Source organism: Aythya marila, assembly GCF_965140915.1.
Source record: "Aythya marila genome assembly, chromosome: 1".
NCBI classification, from domain to species: Eukaryota; Metazoa; Chordata; class Aves; order Anseriformes; family Anatidae; genus Aythya; species Aythya marila.
This window is the reverse complement of record NC_139042.1, coordinates 161,990,701-162,009,113: the sequence shown is the minus strand read 5'-3', so window position 1 is coordinate 162,009,113 and position 18,413 is coordinate 161,990,701. Positions and strand designations below refer to the sequence as shown.

At 33.8% G+C, this 18,413-nt stretch overlaps 1 protein-coding gene across 6 annotated transcripts in view; it reads left to right on the top strand.

The window, feature by feature from the left end:
* The window catches only part of ANKS1B (ankyrin repeat and sterile alpha motif domain containing 1B), a gene marked incomplete at its 5' end in the record, with an annotated part of 434,494 nt that overhangs the window by 115,534 nt on the left and 300,547 nt on the right, over positions 1-18,413 (top strand). For 5 of the 6 annotated variants that reach the window (XM_082773376.1, XM_082773377.1, XM_082773375.1 and 2 more), the window contains one exon: positions 12,525-12,690. In XM_082773376.1, coding sequence (XP_082629502.1) covers positions 12,525-12,690 — 166 coding nt within the window. Of the gene's footprint in view, positions 1-12,524; positions 12,733-18,413 lie in introns of all 6 variants that reach the window. The other variant, XM_082773372.1, reaches the window with a different exon arrangement.

Here is an 18,413-nt window from a genome sequence, read left to right as displayed (position 1 = left end):
ATAGAACCTGACTTCTTTCTGAAGAGACCTGACTGACAATTGAGCACTTAAAATGAACAATTTTATAGTCTGTTATTGTGAATCCCCTCCTGTTGTACAAAAGAGATTGTGCCTTGGTTTAATTTCGTCTGACTGTTGTATTTCACTGAGAACTGTTTCTGTTATCAATACCTATTATACTGAGGCTGAAAGTGAGATAAACCCTGATTCACCAAATTACTTAAGCCTACTAAGCATAAGCATTAATTTGCTTAATCCCATTTGGGCTTCCATACACACAGAACTTTATCAGGAGATATGTATTCACAAAAATCCAAGCCCAATTTAAGGCTAAGAGTTCTCAACGATATCAAACTCATTCTGATGATTTTTTCCACTATTGATAATTCATAATTAATATGAAATCATGAATTGGAAGTCAAAGAAAATGAAATTGAAGTTAAGGATAATTCTTGCTTGAGATATAAAAGGGAAATATATAAGACTACATTGTTGTATGTTTTCATGATAAGGTATTTTGACTTTGTTTACTGATAGAAAACATGCTCTGCCAATTCCAGTGAAATAAGTCTTTTAACTTTAAGGCCTCTACATAAAGGCAATTCATATAGAAAATGAGGAATTTAATTTTTTATGTTTTTCTACCTAGAATGCTAATAATCATTCATATTGCTGTAAAATGCAAATGCTCTGTTCACATTTCAGAAACAATAAGCAGTCCTGATACATAAAAATTTATTGTAATAAATAGAAATAACAGTAACACTGATAATAATAATAATATAGATAATACATGTAGTTGTTTTTCCTTGGAGAAAGAGGGATTTTTTTTTTTTTTTAAATCACCTTCTAAATGTTTCTCCCTATAACCTGAACAATCCACCAGGCATTTGGCAGAGCTTTTCAGCATGAAGGATGTAAATCTGAAGACAATGACATAAATTAATAATTTGACAGTAACAAGTTGACTATACAATTTCATAGGTGGCTTTAATGTCATTACATCTCAATTTATGATTCACAAAATTTTATATTGTGAAAAAGAAGAGAAAAAAGTAGATGTTTTAGGCAGTGTTAAGTACTATTTAATTCTTAATTTTGAATGTTCATAACTCTCAGTGCTTTTAACTTCCTAATTCTCTAAGTACTACAGCCCACTAGCTTCCTCTCTAGCCAGCCTCTCTATCTGACAGATGCTGAAGTTCTGTGCACTCAGAAAGCTTTCTGAAGAGATTGTTGTAATTCACTTGTATGTGGAAAGGTGCCTAAATTCTGATTCATTCAGATTGGTTTTATAGAGTTATTGGTTTTGCATTGTGATGAATAAATATTGACTGCCGAAAGTTCATTCAGAAGCCCATCTGGGTTCTTGTGGTCTCTATATCAATGCGAAAGTGTAGACATCTCAGATTGATTCAATTCATTTCAATTGATTGCTCTTTTCTGTTGAACAGGAAACCATTGGAAGCCAGCCAGTGTAAGACATGGAGTAGAGGGGTGTGTTTGACTGCATGACTAGCCTTAGAGCTGAATTTGTGTGCAAATTAAACAGTGGAGCACTTACGGAGGGTACACAACTGACAAAGCAGAAGGTCTGCGTGTGCTCCTTTCTGCCCACTTCTAAAATGGGCAGATTAGTGTATGTTTTTTGTTTCTTCTGACTGTAATAACGTACAATGTAAATGGCTAGGATCTCATTTTCAATCTGATTTAGGTGTTTAAGAGTCAGAAAGAGGAATCCACTGCCAAGTGTATCCTGTTGCCCAGCTTTAGGGTACTCCACATTACATGCAGTCTTTCTGCTTTGTAGATTTCTACTGAACAAATCTGTTTTCTCAGATGAAAAGATGAAAAGATCATGAGTTTTCAAATCACTCAAGTATATTAACTTCAAGCAGTTACATTGCTCTTTTGAAGTTTATTCATTTGTTGAAGTATGAGAAACTAACTTAGTTGAATCGCAGCCTGAAAAAATAGAATCAGTAAGCAAAGAGTTTTGTATACTTTTTAGCATTTTGTTGGTGTGAAACACTGACATAGTAATTTGTTCACATATGAAGGACAATTGCACAGCATTCAAGGAGAATATCTGCAGTGAAAGCTGGTATGACTGCAAATCTGGGGCAATATTCCTGCATACTGACCAAATAAATGTCTAATTCTGTGTTAGCTTTTTTGAAACAGGAATGTGCAGTGAAACTATAGAAAGTTTTCTAAGTTCAAATTTAATTGAAAATGCAACATAATTTTCCTTACAATCCTTATTCACCTCATTTTATATAATCTCAATATTTTCAGTTTCCATTGTTCAATAAATCTGCAATAGATAAGTAGATTATCACACCATAGAGATCATTATGGTAACAATTAAATCTTAAATAAACTTTGATATAAAACAGTGAGACTCCTTAATTAGAGAGCCATAAGGAAGTAGCATGTCTTTTAGCTGAATATATCTCCTTCATTGACGTGTATTGAATTAGGTAAATATGTTAATATATAGCTCTTATATTTCAGTCTTAGTCAATTGGGTTCAGCCCTCATAGAATTTCTGAATATGTAAACAGTATGAAAAGATAGCACCGGATCATGAAACTTGTATCTGTAAATAGCTATGTTATAAATGGCACATTTTTTTTGGCACATTCCTGGCCAGGAAACTGCAAAGCGTGTAGAGTCCCATTGAGTTCTGAACTACAGTTCTGAATGGGAAAATACTGGGTTCTTTGAAACAATATTGTACTAAAATTTGTCTACTACAATGCTGCACGTTTCTTATTCTGTTTTAATGCCATAACTTATTTTCCAGTTTTTAAATACTGATTCTAACTTACGGGATGAATATTTCCCTCTTATTGTTAGATTCCGTTTTCACACTGCTGAAAAATATGCACTAAAAATACCATACTTATTGTAGACACTTGAAGATTGTTTTGTTTTATTTAATTAGGAAGTGTGTGCCATACTTTTCATGCCTCCTGGGACCTTTAAAGAGCAATTTCAGAATATTCTTCTCTCATTGATTTTGTATCTCATTTTCTCTTCAGCTTTGTACCAGATAAAGGTATTATTCATAACAAAGTTATTTTTTGATTATATGTCTTTCAATAACTTAAATATTCAGAAAAGTATTTTCTCATCCTTTCTACTTTATGGTGGTAGTTTGTGTAGAAGGAGTTTCTTCCAAGAGGCTTGGCTTACACTATCGCAATAATAACTTTTATACCTAATATAGTTAGATTTTTAAATCTTCATATCAAACTGGAAAAGTTTGAAATGTGAGATACTTCCTTTCCTGAAATACAAAATGTTTTTTGTAGCTTATACTAAATCCATTTTGCATGGCATCAGATCGTTGGTGTCTATTGTGCAAATTTGTGAAGTATTTACATGACGTCTTAACAAGCTGCATGGGCAGATACAGAATATTTTCTAAAAATGCACAGATTATTACTAACAAATTCTGGATCAGCATGCTGCAATGGTACACCTTTGCAAGGAAAATGGTGTCAATAATACTTCTCTTTACTGGTATTATTTGCCCTGTAATCAAGGCAGTTTGCTTTTCTAGGATTATTTTCTGTTTTAGGTTAGTAGTGAAAATTGCCATTTACACAGATGGCAAGGGGTAATAGCTTTAAACTAAAAGAGAGTAGATTTAGATTAGATATCAGGAAAAAAAAAGTATTTACTCAGAGGGTGATGAGGCACCGGTACAAGTTGCCCAGAGATGTTGTGGATGCCCCATCCCTGGAAGTGTTCAAGGCCAGGTCAGATGGGGCTTTGAGCAACCTGGTCTAGTGGGAGGTGTCGCTGCCCATGGCAGGGGGTTGGAACCAGGTGATCTTTAAGGTCCCTTCCAACCCAAAGCATTCTATGATTCTATGATGTGTTTTACTTCCAGATCTTAGGTGTATTCAATTCCTCTGTCTCCTCTGTAGCAACCCCTTTATTCTTCATTTACTGGCACTGTTATAGATAGGAGTGAAACTATAAAATGCGAGGAAATTCCAGCCTGTCTGCTTAACACAGAGTAGTAAGAGAAGGGGATTTCATAACATGTTTGCTGCATTTGCTCTCCAGTAAATACTGAATCTGCTTCAGGGTTTTTCAGTATCTAATATTTTCTGTGGTATGGCTCTTATCATTTGAGAGATTATTTTCACTTTATGTTTTCTGCTTCTACTGGAAACATGAGATTGGCAAACCTTAGAAAAGTTTTAGTATGGTAGAAGACAAAATTTGCTTCAGAGCTGGACTGAGCCCATGGATTTTTCATAGTGGAGGTGGAAGCATGAATGGTTCACAGCCTTGTGTCCCAAAAGCAGAACACTGAATTCCAATTCACTCTTTCTGCTCATATTTCAAACCTAATCTTTCTCAGGCATGTTCAAAAACACTAACCCAAAAAGGAAAATACTTTTATCGGCTTAGGGGAAAGTGATTTAATGTTGACTGTTTAAAAAAAAATCATGTGGTGCTCATAATGAACCTGTCAGTTCATTATTCAGATAGTATTGGCATCCCTGTATGTCAGGAATCTACCACTTTTTCCATAAAACTCTAATGACCCTTTTCTTGAAAACAAAATAAAGCAAAAACAAACAAAAAACAATCTCTCTTTCTCTCTTTTCCTCGCTCTTTCTCTCTCTCCCTCTTTTTTTTTTTTTTTTTTTTTTTTTTTTTAGGTGAAGAGGTCTTCTGATTACGTAACAAACTGATAATGTGTAAAAATGTCCGTTTATAACAACCTTCAAATTTTAGGGCTGTTACTAAATGAAATTCAGAGCCTGCAGAGCCTGACAGAAGTACGTATGCATTTATCAGTGTCTAAGAAAGAGGAACGCAGTTTCTTTCCTCTTCAGGCTTCAGTATCAGAAGAACCTTCCTCCTACACTTCTGTGTGCTTTGAACTTTGAAACTTACCTCTTGAAACTGTGAAACGCTGTGAAGCTTTTTCATTCTTCTAATGCATTACTCCAGATCCTCATTTTCTAATGAGTTATTCTCTCACTTACTGGAGAAAGTGGTGTATGAAAATAAGATGTTTGTGTGGGCCTTCCTTCATATATAAAGTTCTGTCTTTGAAACTATATCCAAATACTTTGACAGCCAATGATTAAAACAGTGTTTTTATTAACATACTTAGTAATGCACAAATATTCTATTTTTTTAATCCTGATTTTTGTAAGTTTACTGAAATTTGAACAAATTGCAGAGACTTAGTGATGCATAAATATTCTATTCTATTCTTATTTTTTTGTCATGATTTTTCTAAATTTACTGAAATTTGAGCTAACTGCTTGTGTTTGTGAGAGAGGGAGTTTAAAACCTAAGTATAAGAGCATAAGCAACTTGTAGAGAAACATTGTTTCCATGGAGCCGAGGTTTCTACTTGTTTTATCTTGCTAATATAATAGCCTTTGTTTTAAATAGGCATTTTCCTATTGCTTGATATTCAAGCAAGACATGTTTTTTTTGTTTAACTCTGTTCATGAAAACAGTGTTAAAAATGGAAGGATATTTAACCTGGAAATTACTTTCTAGTTTGTAAATGCATTTTGTTCAGCTAACCTAAGAATCATTTATTAAACCAGTTACTGCATTATTTTAACATTGTCACACACAACCATTAGCATTTGCATAAACCAGATTAGTTAGACTCAGTACATTCTTTCTCATAGTGAGTTATTTATTAGAGGAAGCATCTGCTCTTTTTCATGGCCTGAATATTGCATGCATGGGAAAACATGCAGCGTGACTACAACAATATAATGTCATTTGAAATTATGAGTATCTGCCAGATAGAATTATGAAAACTCTCCTTAAGATGTAGGGATATGCTTCTGCTGCTGGGATTAACAATGCATTCATTATGCTCACAATTTACCCCAATTTTAAGACATTTTAAATTTAGGTTACATTAGCTACTTACGCATCGTAAAACTTTGTGGGAACCTTCAGCTCTCAAGGATTGACATCTGCAGATTTTTCATATGAAATGTTAGATTTTTAACAACACAATCAAAAAAGAGAGGATAAACCTACATTTGGGGTGCCATGTAAATAATGCTCTTTTTTTTTTTTTTTTTTTTTTTTTTTCTTTCAGACAAAAAAATAAAATAGTGAATCTAACTTTCTTGAATGGTTTCTGAACAAAATATGCATCATCTTTATTTTACGCTTCTAATAATATAAATATACAGAAATCAAACCTCCCAGTTTTTTTGTGTAAACATTATCATCAGCTCTGGGAATGACCTACTGAAACATTATCACTACTGCTGTTTCAGGTGCTGGATGGAAAGAATTATTTTGTATAACTTTGGACATTTATTAGTCCTACAACAGCAAAGCCACAGTTTCAGAAACTTGGTAAGAGGGTAGAAAGGAATGCTCTTTACAAATCTTTATTACAAACATTTCATGCAGACCAGAGTAGATCCTCTGATGTCATTACCATTAAATGAGATTATTGGGGATTTTCCAAAATCTGTAATATATCATGAAGTGAACCTTATTATCTGTTCTGTGACAAATTACATATTCAAGTGTTTCTAGCTGTCATAACAATGAACATTCATCATAGTTTGACTCATGAAAAATGATTCTAATTACATGATACTATACAAATGACTTTGGTTAAATTATTAGCAATAGATAAAAGAGATTTTACTAGCCCTAAAATTACAGTAATATTACTGCTTTGTTTCAGTGTAGATGCAGTCAAAATAAATATTTCACCATCTAATTGTGGTTTTGGGTTATGATGACATCGGAAGTATTTCTAATTATTTTTTCTCAGTACATCATTGTAACATACTCACACAACACTGTTCAGATTCAGGCATTCTTCCCACCATCTTGCTGCATAGCAAAAAACTGTCCAGTTATCTTCGGTCACTGATCAGAAGTCCCTTTGGGACTTCTTTCTTGATTGAATTCTTGATTCCTCTCAACAACCTTTGGTGATTTATCAAGAACATTTCAGTATGAAGTTTCCCAATCAGACAACATTATATAACAATCTGTTTACAAGCATAAAGAAGTATGTTTGACACAAATTCGTGAATGTTGTAAATGCAATACTCATTCTTCATGCTCATGGTAATCATCAGCTTTGGGCTGGCAGTGAATTTAGAATCAATAACTCTTCAAAGACATATTAATAGAAGTATGACAATGTTATAAAGATAGGCTAGGCAGAATGTAGTCTACTATGTTGGTTAGAATTTAGGTAGAATTTAAGGATAAGAATTTAATAGCAGTTCGTCATTGTTTATATAAATGAAAAAGAAAATTTCTAACATTGGCAGATACATTGCAGTCTTCCTTTGTACTTTTATTAGAACATTTCTCCTTTAAGGATTATCCAGAAAAAAAAAAAAAAAAAAAAAAAAAAAAAGGAAAACCAGCACATCATACTTCTTATCTGTTTGCAGCAGTAATTATAGCCTTAGATTTTTCTTTAAAATCTGAATTATCCAACAATAAGGCCATTGAAACTGCCTACTAGTCATTCTCTTTCTAGGTCAGTGTCCTTAAATTATATTTTCAAGTATAAGTATTTATAAGGACATACATATTCCATATATTTTCTAATAAAGTTCCTTAAGGCTAAAATAATAATCGAACCTCTGTGATTCTTATTAGGTCTCTCACATAAGTTTTGATGACAGTTAGTGTTTAATGACAATGAAGTCATACATCAAAAGAGAGACTTAAGAAAATCCAGTTCCAGCAAGTTTTCAAATAACAGGATACAGTGTGGCCTTCAAATGTGAATAGGCTAGACCACAGAAAGTCAACACAACTGTTCATAAATTTAGAATTTCTAAGTTATACAGAAATTAAGAATTATCTGTTGAAACACAACATACCTCCATGAATTGTCACTGTAGAGAAATGATGAATGATAGCAAATCATGTGCAACAGCCCATCTTTTAAGAGTGGCTTTTCTGCTATTGCTCATCTGGCAGTCATGTCTGACTCTGATGTATTTTTCAGATAATAATATACTTGAAATAATAAACTTGACCTGATTTCTGTAGGATAGGAGATGGATGGTGTGAAAAAAAATAATCCATTAAAGACGAATTCTTTCTTCTTGTCAGAATGTCATTTCAGATTAGACGCTTACTGAGCTCACTATACCTTTCTGTTCTCAGGTCATACGAAAGTTTATATATACTGCTTATATTGCATTCTTTGAGCATCTATCATTCAGACTGATTCTTGTAAGGAATGTATCTAGAAGGCTAAAGATTGGCAGAAACATGGAGAAAAGGCCTAACTTGAAATCATGTAGGTTTTGAAGATATGCTCTTGGAATGGAATACTGCTTTTTTCATACTTGTAAATTACCACTTGCAATCACCGTATTTATTTTTTTAGGAGCACTTTCACCCCCACTGGTCAATGGTCACATCCTTTTTCTTTCCTCTTCTGTTTTCTAGTCCTATTTGGGTTTTGGATTACAGCTGGTATACATTAGACCGTCAAGTATATGTTCAGAAGAGACCTAGTTGGCCAAATACCTCTGGGTTGGCCAAATACCTCTGGGCTTGGTGTTTTCCTGTCATGTTGTCCACAACTTGAGTCTCAAATTGATGTTTATTATATAATAAGCTAACTTATATCTTAACAGGATGGGCAGCTGTTCTCTAATACTTTCCCAGTGACTCACCCCCTCTCATTCTTTCTTTCACATCTATTGTGTATATATTTCTATCCTTTTCACTAAAGTACTCATTTTAATGTACCAACCCAGCACATTACTTTTATAAAGTTTTAATTTCAAACAAGAAGTAATTCTGACATTATAGCGGGTGGTCAGTTACGTTTGTCATCTTCAACTTTTTGGAACAGCTCACAGAAATTTGGTATTGGATCATCTCTGAATTTTAAAAATTAAACTCAGATTAATTTGATTTCAGGACTAAAGATTGCTCAACTATTATGGAATTTTGTATTTCTTTAAAAGGTTTTATTATGCAGATGAAAATTCCTAGGACATATGTAGTATTTCTGTAGAATTACTGCACGTTATAGTGGGTGATGTGAGACAACAGAACTGGTATTATTGAGAAGATTGTTGAAGAGTTTTTAATCTTAGAAAAAATACAGAATCACATTGCTTGATGCTTGAAGATAATTTTATGTGATCTGCTAACATCTAACTTGAATGGTTTTAGAGCTTAAAACTCTAGAATGTGCACAGTACCTGCAAAATGGAGAACGTTACAGCAACCAGAAGAGTACATTGCTTTCCTCCAGCAATGAAATTTTTGTGTTTTGCTACAAGTACACTTTTTAATTAAGGCTTAACATCTTCATTTTATTGTTCATTTGATAGAATTCCAGGTGTTTTTAATCATTAACTTTTTTTTTTTTTTTTTTGACTCTAACTTATTTGAGTTCTGTTTGGCAGAAATTATCATATTTGCTGTTTCAAGGAAAGAGTTAGGAAGAATTTACTTGTCAGTGATTTACATTACAACCATTTTCCCACTAACCCCATCATTTTTATGTATTCTTCTGACATTTATATTCTTTCAATGTTAATTATACAATATTGAATAATATTCAGAAAATTGAATAAAGTGTTGAAAGCAATTAGGAAAGAAATAGAGTACAAAAGGGAGAACATCATTATGTCACTAAGGGCTTTCTTGGTGAGTCCCATCTCGAATGCCATGTGAAAATCTGAACCCTGTCACATTACTGAAGACTGAGAGGGTGGGGGTGACAGGGATGGTCTAAAGCCATGATGGTCTAAAGCCAGGGATGGTCTAAAGCCAGGGATGGTCTACTCACACACCTGTGTGAGTAGACTAGAAATTCTCATTCTCTAAAAGAGAGAACCAGGTAGTGTGTGATGGAGGTTTGTGAAATCACAAGTGAATATGTAAGGAACAACCATTTGTTGCCTCCCAAAATAGAAGAATTAGGGGACATCAAATGTAACAAGATAGCTAAAAAAAAAAAAGGGTGCATACAACCTTTAAAAAAGTTACATGTGCTCTGAGGACAACTGGAGAAGGTAATTTTAGAAAGTTTGGTTAATGGACATGAAATGCAAAGTCAGCACCTTTTAACTAAGAAGTGCAGGACCCTTAAAGGGTTGTAGGCAGGAGAAGTACTATATTCTTTTGCTGGTCTTGTGCTTGTCTCACTGTTCTCTGGGCCATCCCTGTTGGCTGACTTAGTCTACAGAGTACTGGGAGAGAGACATAAATTCTAATGTCTTCTCTCTCTCTCTCTTTTTTTTTTTTTTTCCTATATCCATTTTAATTGTATTTTCTGTAGCTGAATTAGGAGCTGGGAAGGGTGTTGCTGCAGTATTTAGTGATAATTTTAAGACTACAATAAACCTTTATGGGCTTCTCTAGAGAGATTCTCTATTACTAAGGTTTTGGCATTCTGACTTATTCTTGTAGAAACTTGCATGTACAGGATGAAATTGAAGTCTGCTGTTTTAGTCATTGTACTTGTAAAGAATTTTTTACCTTTGTCTTGATACAGATGACTTAAACGTGCAAGGTAGCAATTCCTTTTTTTCAAGATATGAAAGAACTTTCTCCTTGATCTGCAGTTGCATTTCGGCCACTTCAGTGCCTCCATGCTATACAATACAGTCTTGGGAGAAACATTTTCTATATTTATTGTGATAAGAAGTCAGGAATGTATTACAAAGTTAACAGTGCTATTATTTATAAATTGCAAGGTTTTTAAAATCTTCTTGAATTTAAGCCTAAGGTTTCAACTCATGCATACTTACTTGACTAATAAAGCTGTGTACTTGTAAGCTTTTTTCTTTTGCTTATACTCTTCAAAATGTCCATGCTTCATTTTATGCAAGTGTAATTCACAGGATTCAAAATAAATATATATATTTAAATAATTAAATATGCTTTGTATTTAAAATAAATTTTAATAAATACATTTTATAATATATTTAATAAATATGTTTTATAATAAAATTTATATTTATCCGCAGAGGATATGGATTGCAGAAATAATTTTTGCTTTCCTTCATTTAAGGAATAAGATGACTCAAGTTTTGAAAGTTGTATTTTGAATTTCAGTTGGCTCACTTACAAACTTTGTCTAATTCTTTGTTTTGTCTTTGGAGTTCCAGAACTTAAACATATAGATATCTTGCTCATGTAAGAAGCTCATACTATGACTAAACATAAACAAGAAAGGGTCCAAGATGAAGAGATGCAACCATTTTGTATATACATATATTTTTCCTTTAATTCTTTCCATTATTCATTTTCAAATTCTTTATTCAGCAGCTAGTTAACCTGGGAGATGTTTAAAATTTGGATCAGCTGTATCCAAATTTGGATCATCATGTACAATTTTGAAGCAGGTCTCCTGTTGCTGCCATCTCAGCACTCTCTTTCTAGAGTCTTTAAATTGCTACCAGGTTTCGAACTCTCATAAAAATCCAGTCGTGACACAATAAGGGGGAAAAACTGCAAGAAGTTTAATAGTGTAATGATCTGCTAACACTATAAATCATTTACTTATAAAAAAGGACTGTTATCCACAGCCACAGTTTACACTAGGTGATATGAAGAAAAAGGTGTTATTCCACATCCTGCGCTGGTCATCAGATTCTATAGTCATTTTCTAAGTACCACTATGATAATATCTATCCATTTTATTATATCAAATCTGATTTATGTATAGTGCTTGACATTCTCAGTCATCCATATGTCCTATATGCGTGGGAATATCTTTGACGATGTAATTGCTTTCTGATGCAATTAAAAAAACACAACAAAACAAAACCACGCGTCAAGAAACGCCATTGGAATTGTATGGTATCTTTTTACAGAGACAGTCTGCTTGATTGGACAGCTCAGCATTCTACCAAAACTTCTAGCTATTGCCCTTTTACCCTCCCTTAGCATTTCCTAATGTTGGGAGTTCACTATATGTATAACTGTTAAGGGACTTTGTGCCATTATTGCTGCTCACCCAAATATACAGAAGTTAGTCATCTTCATTCACATCCTGGGATTCTGACATCAAAATGTAGGTGGCACATCTTTAGCTTTCTTATATATAATATAAGCATATTGTAAAAGCATCCCCAAAGACAAAGTAATTGCAGTGGTAAATGGAATTGTCGCTTTGATAAGATATAATCTTAAATAAAAAAAAAATGAATAAAAGACATCCCCTGAATTAGAACCTAGCAAAGCAGGTATGGCGACACCAGCTATGTTGGAGCTTTTGCTAAATGCAACAGTTGAATAAAAATATTTCTGTAACCATACAAGTACTATATTACAAAACCAAAACAACAAAACACTACAAACAAACAAAAAAAGAAATGTTATCTTTGTTTGAGCATGTAGATAATCCTTCCAATCTGTTACAGTTTGGATTTTATTAGAATGTAGTATTTAACTTGCAGAATTTTAAACCCTGATAGCCAGTTACTTTTCATTTGTCAACTGATAAACATCTCTCTTACCTAATTATTATTATTTTTTTTGCATTTCAGGAATCTTATTCAAAGAAGAGAGGTTATGCATTGGAAACGATACCCTCTGCACCTCTGGATGCAGTTCCTTCAGAAAATGACAACAGTCTTTGTGATTCAGTAGACATAGCAGTAACCAAAAAGCCATGTTCCCTAGAGATAGCAAGAGTACCTTCCTCAAGACCAGGTAAATCACCAAATAATTCTTTACCTTGTCTTTTGTGTAAGTGTAATTTTGTAGGAGGTGTAGACTTTCACCTATTTACGTTGTTTAAGAATAAAGTACTATATTAACTTATCTCAGCATGATTATAGCCTTTCATAAGCAACCATAAGAGCTTAATGTCAGAATAAAGATTAACATCAAAATGCTATAGGAGGGAAGGTAAAGCAGAGGTTTAAATAATTTACTAGATAAGCATAAGACAACTGTGAAAAGTCAACAGTAAAAATCAAATTTGTTTAAGCCCAGTCATTTGCAATAATCTATTTACGAACTTGTTTCAGATTTTTTAATGAAGTGCTTAGCAACAACATTATGCAACTACTTCAGAATTTAAAGTACTCTGAATTTCCGTGTTACATAAAGGAAGACCCGCTCCCTGTTTGAAAAGGAAAAAGTGAAAAAGAATTGATAGAGTTATTAAATGACACTGAAATATCTTTTCAGTCTGGTAGATTGCTATTTGCATTACACAGGTTTAAACAGCAGTGAAGGTACAGTGGTTACTAAACAACAAAATTATGCTGAGTCAGATGAATGATATTATCTGTAAGGACTCTGTTTATTCAGTTATACAAAATCATATGCTCTCTTCCATTACCCTTGCTTGAATTCTTCATTAGTCACCACCTGGTACAGGAATTTCAGAATATAGTAGTGTCACTGTAAGTAATTGAACAGAGAGACTTCTTTGACAACTGAGAGTTCTCAGCAGCACAAACCTATTTGAAATGGTCTGTTGACTTTTTGACTTAGGCTATCTTGATTATGAGTCATGATTTGGGAAATTTACAAGAATGATGATTATTGACGACATCATGTTACATATCTATACTGCATAAGTGGAAGCACCTACTTGATTTTACAGGTGAACTAGAAGAGTGATACTATGCCTGTATCAGGCATAGAATATAAGGATCAAAAATCAAGCCACAGCTTTGGATTCTGCAAGCTGAGGTGGAATAAATCATAATTCCCATCTCACCAAACCATCCGGGCAGAAGGTGGCTTGAGGCAACACGTTACGAACAATGAGCTAAGAGGTGGCGCAAGAAAGGATAACTCCTTTATTGCAGAGTTGCACAGAATGAATCAGAATCTGACCCAAACATCAGTACAACTGTGCATGTAACTGAAGCTTTACTTTGTCGATGATTTTTTGGCTCTGAAAATCTAAAAAATTAGCAGAGTATACAGAACAGTGCTGAACAATTTTATGGTTTGTTGTTCACTATAGGAAGAAAATGCCAAATTATCCATCTTTTTCAGACTTGTACTTGATTAATCACTGTAAACATACTTATTGCAATGGGAAGATTGCCATAGAGTGCTTCAGCCCCATGAATTGGCTGAGGGAGTTCATTATATTCCTCCATAGAAAATGGGGCTCAACTGCAAAACTTTCTACTGTAATTAGTACGAAAAATGCAGATGGACTTTTCACTAGTTAAAATACCAGGCTTTGGTATTATATACCAGTGCTGTCTGGTGAGCACAGGCATTTTTGATAGGCATAGTAAGTCCATTAAAATTAGTTTGTAAACCAGATGCTAAAAAGGATATTTTTAGGTCTTAATCTGAAAATATGTTTTGTGTATGGTTAAAAATGGATTATATCAGAGGACCACAGAGTAATCAAGGAAGCTGTGGTATGTTCATGGAGCACCCCTCATCTTTGTAATATATAACAAAGTCAAGTTAACAATACAAATGTATTGTAATTCTTTCTGTCTTAATGTTCCTATATACTGCTCTTTTCCTTGGCATTTTATTGGGAAGAACATTTGGCAGTATAGATGAGCAAATTCCAAAATGTGATTTTATTTTAAGCTATAAATATAGTAATTATCTAATGGAATGGCTTGTAACTTATATTTGTAATTACATTGAATGTTCTTACACCAGAAATGACCCAAATAAAACCAGACATATCACTCACAGTTTTAAGTTACTTAATAATATGCATAATTCTATGTGAATGTCAGGCTGCCAGTTTAGTTCATGCACATTTATTGCTTGAATAAGTTATGCAGGATTGCAGAGATCAATCATTTAAAACAAGATTTATTTTTTTTTTCTGAAATTTCCTATTTTTGTATCACTAAGAGTTGCTGACTTTGGGAATACTCTTTTTCAAATTGCTGTTCTGTGTCATGTGTAGTGTTCATTTTCAGAGCATGAGGCAGTGCTTTGAACATAAAATCGCATCTGTCAGTCTCCTTTCCCCAGGTGGTAGGATGCTCTGATGAACTCTTCCCACTGTCTGGGGCATTACTAGCTCTTGCCAAGTAGAAATGAGACTGACTGCACTCAGTCACTGAATTTCCTGGATTGAGAGAAAAGGTCATTCTGGCTGGCCTTTCATGCTATAGAGCTGCATGTTGTAACTATTATCTGTCTTGCCAGTAAACATCTGACAGGTTGGGAGTAATTACCTTTCCAGTTATCATTCTCTGATCTACTGGGGAGAAAAAGACTGGTTTGTAGGTTGCTGTATTATTTTTAATTTCCTGAATGTTATTCTTGAACTGGTGGAGAATAACGGAGGATGAGAACTCCATGCACCAAATTGCAAATGGTTGTTAGGTGTAGTGGAGAAAAACTGGACAGAAAGTAAACTAAGTTTGTTATTTACACTTCTTAAATCCCATATAGTGTGAGTTCTATGTCTGCCTGCTTGCCAGAAATTAGGTTTCTATACAAAGAACAGTTACATTATTGGTTTATACTGGCAGCTAAAACAATTGCTTCCCATTAGGACTGGTCTAAGAGGAAAAAAAAAATAAAAAAAATAGAGTGTCTGAGTTTGAGTTGAGCTGGTCTTTGTTTCTGCAGTAGATTGATAGGACAAAGTTGACATCTCTGTCAACCTCCGATGATGTGCTGGCATCTCTGCCACAGTTTCATTACTTTTAAACTAACAGTTCAGACTTGATAGGAATATTCTGAAATATTGCATTCTGACACATTTTTTTCTGCTAAGTAAAATGTAAATTTAGATTGAAGATTTAATAAATGAATCTCATAAAAACAGTCTCACAAAGTCAATTGATTCATAAATCAATCTTATTAATATTTCTGCTAAGCTATTCCTGAGAAGCATCTGCATTTCTTACAGTGGACATTTCTACCAGTCATTTCAGACTGTCCTTCCTTCAGGGAAAAAAAAAAAAAAAAAAAGAAAAAGGATGTGGAATATTTAACCTTGAAAAATAACCATAAAATTGTATTAGTTCATCTTAAGGATGTAATTAAGTTTTCTGAACTATTAGCAACAAATTTGTTACCTCAGATAGGTGTAAAATCTTAATAAATGTCTGAAGCTCAAGGTACTGGATAACTGTAATGCTAAAGTAGACTCTGTCAAGTATCTTCATGAAGTCAGTGTTGTTTTTATCAGTTATCTAGTGTCTAGAATGCTGGTAGCAGAAATCTGGCTGCAACACCATGCTGTATTTGGAAGTGTGCTGCTGAAGACCCTTACAGCCTTAACTTACACCCTTAGACTCTTTTACCATACTTCATCCTTGAACCTCTTGGTGTCATACTCACTTTATGTAGCAGAAATATAGAATAAAATTACAAATTACATTACTACATTACATATTAAAAATTACATTACAAATAAAATAAAATAAAATCATTGGATTAAGTGTGTGTCTCTCCCATTAGAGAGATCATATCTCTTTCAGTTTGCCTCTATAGTTTCTACTGCAGAAGGTCCCTGAGAGACTAGGTGGCAGTCTAGGTGCTAAAATTTTAATAATAATGACTGGTGTTCAGTACATTACTTAAATTGTTCTTAGGTCTCATCAAGTATCATTAGGAAATAGAGAGGACATTTCAGACTTTTTTTTCTTTGTGTGTGTGTGTGTGAACTTGTGAAAAAATATCCTTTTTTGGGAAAGTCAATCTGTCCATGCAGATTAACAAAGGTTTTAATGCAGCACCTTTATAACAGAAAGAGACATTCCTATCTGTGTATTGCATGAAAATCTTTCTTGGAGAAGAGTAGGTTCTGAACTAGTAGGTTCAGGGAACCTACTTTTTCCAGATGTTATCTTAGAGTGGTTGAAGATTGAGCAGACCTCTGGAAACATCTCAGCTGCAGCAGTGCAGAACTCAGTGTAGGTTGCAAAATCCACCTGAGAAATAAGTTAAATACTTAGGTACTTCATTTATGCGGAGCTCTCATCCACTACATAGTCAAGAGTTCCCAGGTCAGCCATGAAATCTTTGATACTTAGAAAAATAAAATACTTTGCACTTAAATGCCATTAATTTGTAGAAATGATCATACAAGATAATAAATCTATAATGAACTATACCTTTTTCTTATAACCTCATAATCATAGAAGAGAAACTAGTAAAAAATCATAGAATCATTAAGGTTGGAAAAGACCTCCAAGATCATCTGGTCCAACCATCATACTTGTCATGGACATTTGTTACTTATTACAATATTTTAACTGTCCCCAAGTTGTCCTATTTGCTGCGATTTTTAAAATATTTATTTATTTATTTATTTATTTTGCTTTCTCAGCCTGGAGTTCCTCCTCTTCTATCACTACAGTGAAAAGGAATCTAGGAATCTGAAAATCTGTAGCCACAGACAGGTGTCTGCTCACCTCTGCTTTCGTTCTTGTGTTTGCTATATAACACTGTGTCAGCAATCTCATACAGATATCTAGTAGACAGCTCTTTAGAAACCTGAATCAAAAAATACCCTAGCTGTGATAACATTGTTATCAAAATGAAAATATTAATCTTCTACAGAGTTTCCAAGATCGTCAAATACTTGGCTTGGTAAATAAAGTACTGTTTGTCAGGTCATGAGTTCTGATTTCTTCAGCAACAAATCTTCACAGCACTTTTCTGAATATTTGGATATTTCTGTTCCCCAGATAGAGATTTAGATAGCAAATGCATCTTTTCTTGTGTAACAAATTTGTACCTTCAATATTGTGCAGCTGTTTTCTAGCTGTATGTAAACCAGTGCAAAATGGCCTAAGAAACAACAATCACACTACCAAATATACAAAATTGTCTGCTTTCCCTTCAGTTTGTTTTATGGAATGGCAATTAAATAGGCTACCCTGTGTCACCTATGCCACATCATTTTGAAACTATGACTAATCTAAAGGATCATGCACTAACATTTTGAAGTCCATGTAGCAAATTGCTTCAAACAGAATGGCTGCTGGGTGCTGAGTGGGTGCTGTGTTTCATTTAAACACGCTATATTAAACAGAGATAGTAGGAAGTAGTGCACTTAAACACATGACCCACAGTTTAACTTCTCAGGATTAAATAGTGTCAGTGATCAAGAAAGATCTTAGCTGTATAGAGAGAAGAGCATAATAAGGAAGGTAGTCTCTTATCCATCAGAGTAACTGTGTAACAATCAATCTAGAGTCATCTGAAAATAGCTAGAATCTATGAAATTTAACCTAATTTGACACATGCATGTCTATAGATACACTTTTTTATGATGGCTAGAGTACTCCATACAGTGGTAAAATTGTCACATGGAGGTCTTCCAAAGACGTGTACTTGTTATCACAGAATATTTAGGTTGTTTTTTCTTACTTCTACCTATATGCATCCATATAAAGTACTGGCCTCTGTTGAAATTTGGGTTATAATATCTGCATACTCGTATTCCTCCCTTCTTTTGTGTAAGAAGA